The following is an 11475-nucleotide window of genomic DNA, read 5'->3' as shown; positions in this document are numbered from 1 at the left end:
CCTGTCAAGGAGGAAGGCCCGGAGCTGCTCTCGGCAATGAGAGATACAGAAAACTCCGCTGCCATCTAGCGGTCGGCGGGTTGATTGTTTCAGGCTTTATTGCAATTGTTTGATCTAACTAGTCTAGCTAGCCTCTCCGGACGCCAGTGATATTCTGCAGCGTTTCTTCATAATTTTAAGAAATCTGGACTTCAACTCCCCAGCCAGACTTCTTAGCTAAGTAGCTAAGGTTGAGAAACTCCCTCCTAGAGGGCTTTACCAAGTATGGAGCGTCAGAATGGAGTTTTTAAAAAGGTACAACACAAGAAGCCAGAAGGGATGGTGAAGACCTGTACCACGATTAAGACAACAGAAGAGATGGTTTTGGATGGCCAGGAGCCCCCCCACCCCACACACACACACACACTCCACATCCAGGATCCAATGTTGCCATTTTTCGAAGGAAGGAAGGAAGGAAGGAAGGAAGGAAGGAAGGAAGGAAGGAAGGAAGAGAATGGGTGGGAGGAAGGGAAGGAGGGGAGGGAGGGGGGAAGAAGGAAGGAAGAGGAGGGAAGGAAGGAAGGAAGGAAGGAAGGAAGGAAGGATGAGAATGGGTGGGAGGAAGGGAAGGAGGGGAGGGAGGGGGGAAGAAGGAAGGAAGAGGAGGGAAGGAAGGAAGGAAGGAAGGAAGGAAGGAAGGATGAGAATGGGTGGGAGGAAGGGAAGGAGGGGAGGGAGGGGGGAAGAAGGAAGGAAGAGGAGGGAAGGAAGGAAGGAAGGAAGGAAGAGGAGAAAAGGAAGGAAGGAAGGAAGGAAGGAAGGAAGGAAGGAAGGAAGGAAGGAAGGAAGAGGAGAAAAGGAAGGAAGGAAGGAAGGAAGGAAGGAAGGATGAGAATGGGTGGGAGGAAGGGAAGGAGGGGAGGGAGGGGGGAAGAAGGAAGGAAGGAAGGAAGGATGAGAATGGGTGGGAGGAAGGGAAGGAGGGGAGGGAGGGGGGAAGAAGGAAGGAAGAGGAGGGAAGGAAGGAAGGAAGGAAGGAAGGAAGGAAGAGGAGAAAAGGAAGGAAGGAAGGAAGGAAGGAAGGAAGGAAGGATGAGAATGGGTGGGAGGAAGGGAAGGAGGGGAGGGAGGGGGGAAGAAGGAAGGAAGGAAGGAAGAGGAGAAAAGGAAGGAAGGAAGGAAGGAAGGAAGGAAGGATGAGAATGGGTGGGAGGAAGGGAAGGAGGGGAGGGAGGGGGGAAGAAGGAAGGAAGAGGAGGGAAGGAAGGAAGGAAGGAAGGAAGGAAGGAAGAGGAGAAAAGGAAGGAAGGAAGGAAGGAAGGAAGGAAGGAAGGATGAGAATGGGTGGGAGGAAGGGAAGGAGGGGAGGGAGGGGGGAAGAAGGAAGGAAGGAAGGAAGAGGAGAAAAGGAAGGAAGGAAGGAAGGAAGGAAAGATATCCCCCTTTAAAGCCGGGATATCCAACTTGGCCACTTGAAGATCTGGGGGATCTGGGCATTGAAGTCCACTGCTCTTGAAGCTGCCGAAGTTGCCCCCCCCCCCGGGGCTTTAAAGACTCCCATTCCGAGCGGGCAAGATCTCCCGCGGGCTTCGAACTGCGGCAGCCGCGCGCCCCCCCAAAGCCGAGTCCCCGGGGCAGAGCTCCGCCCCTGCCGAAGGCGCGTGCACGCGCGCTGGCAGAGAGCCCGACGCCGGCCGGGCTGCTCTTCCCTCCCGGCTTCCTGCGCGTCCCCGCCGCCGCTGCTTCTGCCGCTGCTAGTTGCGGCTGGCACCCATCATGATTTTCTTGCTGGCCTTCTTTGCCAGCCTCTTCCAAACAGGTGAGCGGGGAGGCGAGGGAGGGAGGGGGCTGCGCTGCAGCATCTGTAACTGCGAATGATGGTTTGTTCCGCTGCTGCTCGGCCTCGGCTCTCCCAAAGCTGCGTGCCGAGTCTTCCTTGACACCCACCCCTTAGTGCCAGGGCTAGGCAACCTCGGCTCTTTTATGACTCATGGACTTCAACTCCCAGAATTCCTGAGCCAGCTTGGCTGGCTCAGGAATTCTGGGAGTTGAAGTCCATGAGTCATAAAATGTTCATGTTAATTTTCTTTGCATACCGCCCTTCTCCCGAAGGACTCAGGGCGGTGAACAGGGCACATATAAAATACAGGATACCAAAGTTAAAAAAAAGAATTAAATACAAGGCCCAAGCTAAAACAATAAATCAGGGGTCTTCAAACTCGGCCCTTTTATGACTCATGGACTTCAACTCCCAGAATTCCTCAGCTAGCATGTGGGTTGGGTTTTATGGTCATTCTTAATATTTGTATTTACTGTTTTTAGTCGGGCATATGTTTAATTTTCTTTTAACTTTTGTATTTTTGTATTTTTTATATATTTGCCCTGTTCACCGCCCTGAGTCCTTCGGGAGAAGGGCGCTATATAAATAAAATTATTATTATTATTATTATTATTATTATTATTATTATTATTATTATTATTATTATTATTATTATTATTATTATTATTATTATTATTATTATTTGAAGACCCCTGCAATAAATAATAATATAAGAACCACAATAAAATCCCAACCCATCCCCCCTGCCTTAGTCCTTTCTAGATTCGGATGGGTGTGTGTGTGTGTGTGTGTGTGGGTGGGTGGGTGTGTGTGATGGGGGAGGGTGTCTTCCTCTCCCCACATGCAAAACGACCCCAACCCTCATTCCGAGATGAATCCAGAAAAGACGAAGGGGATTGGAAGCCTCCCCTTTGCAAACGTGGCTGATCCCTCTCCAGGCTAATCTGGCATTAAAAGGGCGAGGAGATAAGATCCCTTTCAGACAAGAGGGATTCACCTTTTCTCCGTTGCTAACCTGGCTGGGCTGGGCAGGAAGGAGCGTGGAGGGCGAGGAGGCTGCAGCAATTCTTTAAAAAAAACCCCATCTTTATATTCTTGCTGTGAACAAGCAGCTCTTCACCCTTCCCCCCCCCAGCTATCGTGGCTTGAAGATGCTGTCAACCCACAAGCTATTACAAGCACTCCTCCAGTTACAACCACAAAAGAGACTGGAACGTTTGTTGTCAAGCGGTGCAGTTGTTAAGTGAAACATGTGACTGCAACTTGCTACCTCCCGCCGGCTTCCCCATGGGCTTCGCTTGTCAGAAGCCGGCTGGGAAGATCATAAATGGCCTTGGAGGGAAAAACATCACAGAAGAAAGAAAAAAAAAAGGTGACTTGCGACTAATCCTCACACTCACAACCATCACCGCCTCCCCAGTCGCGTGATCCGAATTCAGGTGCTTGGCGACGGGCAGCAGTTCCGGCATCCTGGGGTCACGTCGATTGGCGTTTGCTACCTTTCCAGTTGGGTTTTGACAACCCAAGTCAATGGGGGAAGCTGGTCTCAATGACGACAAAATTCAATTAACAGCTGCAGTGATTCACAGTAACCGTGGCAACCACTTAAGAAGCGGCTTGCTTAGGAGTGGAAATTCTGCTTCTGTCTTAAATTGAGGACCCCTTGCAAGGAGAGTGACTTGGTATCCCTGATTACCAGACCAAAGATGGGCCTTAGATGGTTCTCCGTCCTTGGAAGTCTTCATGCCTTGCTTGTCCGTAACGCCTGGTTCTCGTTTCCAGCTTTTACGGGGGCGAACGAACGCACTTTCCTTGCCATCAAGCCAGATGGGGTGCAGCGGCATCTGGTTGGCGAGATCATCCGGCGTTTCGAGAAGAAAGGCTTCAAGCTGGTGGCCATGAAGCTCATGCAGGTGAGAACAGCCAGCAGAGACACCCCCCCCCCCCAAGCAGCTTCTCTAGCGCTCAAGGACCGGAGCTGAGATCTTTCCCATTGTGAGCGACCTGGTCTGTTTTAAATTAAGAGGTGTCCAACTGTGAACGAAGCCTTTTACTATTTATTGAAGTTCGCAGATCTAAATAATACCCATCTGCTTTAAATGTAACTCTGGTGGGTTAACGGAAATTAAGACAAAATATACATGTCCCAGGATAATATTACAGGATCCAATCTGGGTCAGTGGCTTCTCTCTACCACACTCTTGTGCTAGAGAGAGATTCTCCAAGGACGGGCTCCAGCACAAGTCCAAAAGCTCAGAAGACTAAACCTTTGGTCCCGGTGACTGACCCAGAATCGATCCTGCAAAAAATTAAGGCAAAACAATAAATGAGATCAAAAACCTAAAATGGTCATCAAGGAAACCGTGAAGCCAATGATTTGATTTGATTAAATTTATATGCCGCCCTTCTCCCTGAGGACTCAGGGCGGCTTACAACAATAAAAATTAAAAAACATAAGAGTAAAAAAATTAAAAGAGAATTAAACAATAAATGCAAAATTACGAGACAATTTAACCCAGTAAAAAGCCTAATTAAAAAACGTAGTCAGTCCAGGCCCGCTTGTTGGAACAACCAGGTCTTCAGGTCACGGCGGAAGAACCGAAGGTCAGGGGCCATCCGCAGCTCCGGAGGCAACTCATTCCAGAGGGTCAGCGCGCCCACAGAGAAGGCTTTCCCCCTGGGGGTCGCCAGCCGGCATTGCCTGGCCGATGGCACCCTGAGGCCGCCGACTCTGTGGGAGCGAACCCAGCGATGGGAGGTTGACAGTGGCAGCAGGTGGTCTCGCAATAAATATGACCTCAACTATTTTCCTGGCTTCCATGCCTGGGAAATAGCCAGTCTCAAGGACTTTCTGGAAAGCCAGCAGAATCAGAGCCAACAACAGTCTTGAGTGGCACGGTATGTCCAATCCAAGTTCTATTTAATTATCCTTTTTTTTCATACCATCTGCCATTTTGCAGGTCATGGATTCTGTCCATTTAAACCAGTGCTTCTCAACCTCAGCACCTTTCATAAGATGAATTTTAATTCCCAGAATTCCCCGAATTGACCTGCTGACTCGGTGAATTCTGGAGTTGAAGTTTAAAGTTGCTGAGCTTGAGAAAACTGATCAAACCAAAACTAATTATAATTATTTTAGTCTTCTTCTGGTTTGGTGATAAAGGTAAAAGTTCCCCCGCACATGCATGCTAGTCGTTTCCGACTCTAGGGGCCGGTGCTCATCTCCGTTTCAAAGCCAAGGAGCCGGCACTTGCCCGGGGACGCCTCCGTGGTCATGTGGCCGGCATGACTAGACGCCAAAGGCGCACAGAGCACTGTTACCTTCCCACTGTAGTGGTCCCTATTTTTCTACTTGCATTTTTATGTGCTTTCGAACTGCTAGGTTGGCAGAAGCTGGGACGAGTGACAGGCGCTCACTCTGTTACACGGCACTCGGGATTCAACCCGCCAAACTGCCGACCTTCTGATCGACAAGCTCAGCGTCCTAACCCACTGAGCCACCATGTCCCTATAGGTGTGGTGATACTTGTGGCCAATAACATTTTTATCATTCTATATCTGCTGCTAATTCAACATTTGATCCCTACAGGATTCAGACAAAATGCCAGATAGGTATCAAACGTAGAGATCTAATCTGGCCGAGATCTTTTTATCCCTTATCTTGTATCATCGTATTAATAGTTTCTGATGCACCCTGTAGAACAGATGACCTTTATTTTTTTTAAAAAAAAGTCTCTTCTTTTGAACTTTCAAGGACACGTTGAAGATGAGTTTGGTGAGGAACACACTCAGGATTCTAATTCCTTCCCAATCTTGCAGGTGGGAGCTTAAGTCTCCAGTGTTTTTGCAAAAAGTCTGTAACATGTTGGTCGCCTCTGACGTATCTTTTGCTCAGGCTTCGGAAGAGTTGCTGAAAGAACATTACGTCTCTCTGCGCGAGCGTCCTTTCTTCAGCCGCTTGGTGAAATTCATGAGCTCGGGACCTATTGTGGCCATGGTGAGGAAGAGTGATATGAGATGCTAAATATCAAATCATTTAAGTTTCCTGCGGTCAGATGCTCCTCGCTGAGGAACAACAGAAGTCCGAGGGTTCGGGTAGTTTTCCAGACTCGGCCCGAGATGTTTGTTAAGGCAAGCAACCTTGGCCAAGAGCGACTTTGGAGTGGCAAGAATTTTTCCTCCTCTATTTAGAGAGGCCCCAAATATTCTCTCCTGGAATATTTCGATCCGTCTTCTGGGGTTTCTAGGGCAGCCTCAAAGCAGCTCAGATTAAATATATATATATATATATATATATATATATATATATATATATATATATATATATATATATATATATATATATATATATATATATATATATATATACAGGGAGTGCAGAATTATTAGGCAAGTTGTATTTTTGAGGATTAATTTTATTATTGAACAACAACCATGTTCTCAATGAACCAAAAAAACTCATTAATATCAAAGCTGAATATTTTTGGAAGTAGTTTTTAGTTTGTTTTTAGTTATAGCTATTTTAGGGGGATATCTGTGTGTGCAGGTGACTATTACTGTGCATAATTATTAGGCAACTTAACAAAAAACAAATATATACCCATTTCAATTATTTATTTTTACCAGTGAAACCAATATAACATCTCAACATTCACAAATATACATTTCTGACATTCAAAAACATAACAAAAACAAATCAGTGACCAATATAGCCACCTTTCTTTGCAAGGACACTCAAAAGCCTGCCATCCATGGATTCTGTCAGTGTTTTGATCTGTTCACCATCAACATTGCGTGCAGCAGCAACCACAGCCTCCCAGACACTGTTCAGAGAGGTGTACTGTTTTCCCTCCTTGTAAATCTCACATTTGATGATGGACCACAGGTTCTCAATGGGGTTCAGATCAGGTGAACAAGGAGGCCATGTCATTAGATTTCCTTCTTTTATACCCTTTCTTGCCAGCCACGCTGTGGAGTACTTGGACGCGTGTGATGGAGCATTGTCCTGCATGAAAATCATGTTTTTCTTGAAGGATGCAGACTTCTTCCTGTACCACTGCTTGAAGAAGGTGTCTTCCAGAAACTGGCAGTAGGACTGGGAGTTGAGCTTGACTCCATCCTCAACCCGAAAAGGCCCCACAAGCTCATCTTTGATGATTCCAGCCCAAACCAGTACTCCACCTCCACCTTGCTGGCGTCTGAGTTGGACTGGAGCTCTCTGCCCTTTACCAATCCAGCCACGGGCCCATCCATCTGGCCCATCAAGACTCACTCTCATTTCATCAGTCCATAAAACCTTAGAAAAATCAGTCTTGAGATATTTCTTGGCCCAGTCTTGACGTTTCAGCTTGTGTGTCTTGTTCAGTGGTGGTCGTCTTTCAGCCTTTCTTACCTTGGCCATGTCTCTGAGTATTGCACACCTTGTGCTTTTGGGCACTCCAGTGATGTTGCAGCTCTGAAATATGGCCAAACTGGTGGCAAGTGGCATCTTGGCAGCTGCACGCTTGACTTTTCTCAGTTCATGGGCAGTTATTTTGCGCCTTGGTTTCTCCACACGCTTCTTGCGACCCTGTTGACTATTTTGAATGAAACGCTTGATTGTTCGATGATCACGCTTCAGAAGCTTTGCAATTTTAAGAGTGCTGCATCCCTCTGCAAGATATCTCACTATTTTTGACTTTTCTGAGCCTGTCAAGTCCTTCTTTTGACCCATTTTGCCAAAGGAAAGGAAGTTGCCTAATAATTATGCACACCTGATACAGGGTGTTGATGTCATTAGACCACACCCCTTCTCATTACAGAGATGCACATCACCTAATATGCTTAATTGGTAGTAGGCTTTCGAGCCTATACAGCTTGGAGTAAGACAACATGCATAAAGAGGATGATGTGGTCAAAATACTCATTTGCCTAATAATTCTGCACTCCCTGTATATATAGGCATTTTTCATGACTTAAATACTTGGTGCACAGTTTCTAGAGGCTGTGTTGTGTCTTTATTGGGCACTAACTTTTTCTCGGCCTCACTGCTTTTTGACGAGGTGCCTTAGTCGTACCTGCCAGTTGAGGCAGGACTTACCTGTGTGCCTTCTCTATTTTCATCAGGACCTAGCAAGGTAATCTAAATAGTTAACAAGTATTTGACACATATCTCCCCTTGCAGAAGCTAACAAAGCGAGAGAGATCCTGTGGCTCAAGAGGTAAAAACAACTGCCTAATGTGCAATCAGCCCAGGTTCGAATCTCAGAAGGGTATGGCTGACTGATGAAAACTAATAAGTTTGAAATGCATTTCAGTCCCCCTTAATTCTTTGTTAGTAATTTACATAAATATATGAGCTGTCCTGTGTGACTACTGCCTGTTCGATGGCCTTCAAGATAGGCTGAAACAGGAAATAAAGATTTGCCCCATGTTTGGGGCCTAGCAAGGTAATCTAAATAGTTAACAAGTATTTGACACATATCTCCCCTTGCAGAAGCTAACAAAGCGAGAGAGATCCTGTGGCTCAAGAGGTAAAAACAACTGCCTAATGTGCAATCAGCCCAGGTTCGAATCTCAGAAGGGTATGGCTGACTGATGAAAACTAATAAGTTTGAAATGCATTTCAGTCCCCCTTAATTCTTTGTTAGTAATTTACATACATATACATATATATATATATATATATATATATATATATATATATATATATATATATATATATATAAAGCAGGACCGTTTACCAAATTTACATTATTCCTGCAAGAGGTTTCAGGCCGCTGAAAAGAGAGATGCATCAAAGTCGCTACTTTTCACTGTTCTTTGTTCGCTTTCTGTAGGTCTGGCAAGGACAGGAGGTGGTGAAAACTGCACGGATGATGATTGGAGAAACCAACCCAGCCGATTCCAAACCGGGAACCATCCGAGGAGATTTCTGCATTGAAGTGGACAAGTGGGTTGAAGTCATTAAGGGGTAGAGTCCTTGACTTACGACCGGAGCGGAGCCCAAACGTTTCCGTTGCCGAGTTTTGAGACATTTGTTGAGTGACTTTTGCCCCGTTTTATGACCTTGCTTGCAACAGTTGTTAAGGGAATCACTGCAGTTGTGAAGTTAGTCACGCGGCTGTTAAGTGCATCTGGCTTCCCCCATTGGACTTTGCTTGTCAGAAGGTCGCAAAAGGGGATCACAGGACCCTGTGAAACTGCGACCGTCATAAATATGAGTCAGTTGAGTGGCTGAACGTTGATCACGTGACCCTGGGGATGGGATTGGTCATAAGTATGAAGAAGCCATGTCACTTTTTTCAGTGACGTAACTTTGAATGGTCACTAAGTGAGCTGTTGTAAATCAAGGACTACCTGTAGTTTCCTTGTATTGACAGGCCTCTCTTCCGTTCCCTAGCAAGTAAGCTATCTAAAGGGATAAACACCACTCTTTTTAAAAGCACTCTAGCTATACCCTTGGCTTTATTTTTATTAACAAACCCTACGTATATTAGTTGTTTTAACACCCCAACTGTCACCACCAGAGCCTGCATTAAGTTTATCAAATTTAGCATGAATGTCATTCAGAGACGTAAAAATAGCTACAACTGTAAAACCAGTGTGTAAGCAAAGCTCTCCTGGTGCCTTTTGAGTAGTTTCTACAACAGGGGTCTTCAAACGTGGCCCTTTTAGGACTTGTGGACTTCAGCTCCCAGAATTCCTCAGCCAGAATTCTGGGAGTTGGAAGTCCACAAGTCCTAAAAGGGCCACGCTTGAAGACCCCTGCTCTACCACGTGATTATCAAGTAGCTCTTTTCTTCCTACTTTTCTCCGTCTCTTGTAAATGATGGGAGGTAGAATTAAAAAGGAACTTTTCTGCGTCACATAGAGGGAGGTGAGCCTTGTCTTTTACGCAGTATGTTTTTTCTCCGAATAGATTCAACTTCTCCTTACGCACTACCGCTTCCTTCTCTGTAGGAACGTCGTTCATGGCAGTGACTCGGTCGAGAGCGCTCAGCGAGAAATTGCACTCTGGTTTCGTTCTGAGGAGCTGACCTGTTGGAAAGACAGCAGAGAGCACTGGATTTATGAATAACCATTTTCAAACAAAGAAACATCTCAGGGGTAGCTTCCTCTTGTGGTCCGGATTTCCCCAGCTGGGAATCTTCTCGAATGTATTGCACACTGACTCCTGTCAAATAGAGCACTGGTTGAGAAAAATCTGTCGAGTCTAATATTAGAATAATATCTGTGAGCTACAAAAGCACAAATACACAAGAGGTCTTCCAATCAGATATTATTCTTCAAACGTCCCTCTTACAGGGCTCCATTAAGCTCTTCACTCCAATCTCTTATTTGGTTGTTTCGTTGCTTGAGCTGTCTGGTCAAAGTTGGGGAATGTTTCTTTAAGCTAGTCGTTTAATTCTCCCCAAATTCACGCCAAGATAAAAGAAAGCAGAGCAGTTTACTTGTTCCCCATTAGCAGGATGCAGAGGAAATAAAGCCACATGGTTTTGCTTGGGGGGGGGGGTTTATATTTATTTTCCAGTTTAAATGCTAAGGCAAATCTCATTCACTTTAAGGGGCAAGAAAGAATAATGGCTGAAGGCAGAATTTCTGGCCCCCTAGCTTGATTTTTCCACCTGTCTAAAGGGAGTTTTTAATACTTTCAAGATGCACAAGTGCTTTAATTCATATCTAATGCTATGCTCAGCCCCTGGGATGGCAAAAAATGTATAGAACAGGGAACCAATGAATGCCTGATTGAGAGAGACCTGCAAGATCTATAAGTTTCTATGCCAACTGAAATGCTGGAACAAGACACGATGCTCTATTCGCAAATACTTTCCAAGGATATTTGTTTTATCTGCACGAGCCTATTGCTTTTCAACAATGCATTTTGTTTTGTAAAATAAATGTGGGAAACACAGCCGTTTTCATTCCTTCTGTTTTCAGAGAGGTTGTATAACTAGAGATTGTGGAGTCTGGAGAAGGCAAGGCAAGAATAGGATCGCCCCCTGGAGGGATTGCAAAATAAGGACTCAGCAAGCAAATATCGTGGCAGTTTGCACAGTGTGTAGCCAATAGAAGAGAGAGTATTTGTAGCTCAGCGTTGAATTGTGGTGTTCTCTTGAGCTTCGTTGTTGACTTGCAGACATTTCATCACCCTACTAGGTCACATCATCGGTGCTAGAAGGGATTTGCTCTCGGTTTATACACAAGTGTCTTGCCCTGTCAGTGAGCGTGTTGTTTCCTCCTTGGTAGCTCCTTGATTAGGCTGTTTACTTTGATTAGTTTATCTACTTCACCAAAACACCTCCTTGCCAGCAATCGACACCCAGATAGACTGAAATTAACACAAGGGTGAATGCCAAACCAGACATCAAGCAGCAAACAATCATACCGCAATGAAGAGGCTACCGGTTCAGACAAACAGTAAACAACAGCCTAGCCAAGGAGCTACCAAGGAAAGAACAACACTCATACGAACACTGACAGAGCAAGCCACTAGTCCAGTACAAAGAGAGCAAAACCCCACTCCCTTCCAACACTGATGATGTTACCTAGTTGAGTCACGAAACGTCTGCAAGAAAACCAGCCAGCTCAGAGAACACCAGGCCCTGCACAATATGCACCAGTCAGTCAGAACTCTGAACACACACTTTGTTGTTTTTTTCCCCCACTGGTATGTA

General features: G+C 45.6%; 1 protein-coding gene across 2 annotated transcripts; it reads left to right on the top strand.

Annotated features, from left to right (window-relative positions):
* Positions 1–1612: 1612 nt before the first annotated feature.
* NME3 (NME/NM23 nucleoside diphosphate kinase 3) lies at positions 1613–10701 on the top strand. Of its 2 annotated transcripts, none has more exons than XM_083372473.1 (5): positions 1613–1798; positions 3602–3732; positions 5715–5816; positions 8638–8750; positions 9761–10701. In XM_083372473.1, exons 1-5 carry the CDS (start codon positions 1756–1758, stop codon positions 9876–9878), a joined length of 507 nt encoding a protein of 168 aa, XP_083228599.1. In that variant the 5' UTR covers positions 1613–1755; the 3' UTR covers positions 9879–10701. The 2 variants fall into 2 exon arrangements, with proteins under 2 accessions (XP_083228599.1, XP_083228598.1); XM_083372472.1 differs by having other exon boundaries at positions 8638–8771.
* The last annotated feature ends 774 nt before the right edge of the window (positions 10702–11475 follow it).

Source organism: Vipera ursinii (genome assembly GCF_947247035.1).
Source record: "Vipera ursinii genome assembly, chromosome: 13".
NCBI classification, from domain to species: Eukaryota; Metazoa; Chordata; class Lepidosauria; order Squamata; family Viperidae; genus Vipera; species Vipera ursinii.
This window is presented reverse-complemented; position numbering and strand designations above follow the sequence as displayed.

Excerpts from the sequence above, each read along its gene's own strand:
- NME3 (XM_083372472.1), top strand. The coding sequence starts at position 1,756 with ATGATTTTCTTGCTGGCCTTCTTTGCCAGCCTCTTCCAAACAG. Across the intron at positions 3,733-5,714 it reads TGGCCATGAAGCTCATGCAG|GCTTCGGAAGAGTTGCTGAA; the intron begins GTGAGAACAGCC and ends TCTTTTGCTCAG. Across the intron at positions 8,772-9,760 it reads TGGGTTGAAGTCATTAAGGG|GAACGTCGTTCATGGCAGTG; the intron begins GTAGAGTCCTTG and ends CCTTCTCTGTAG.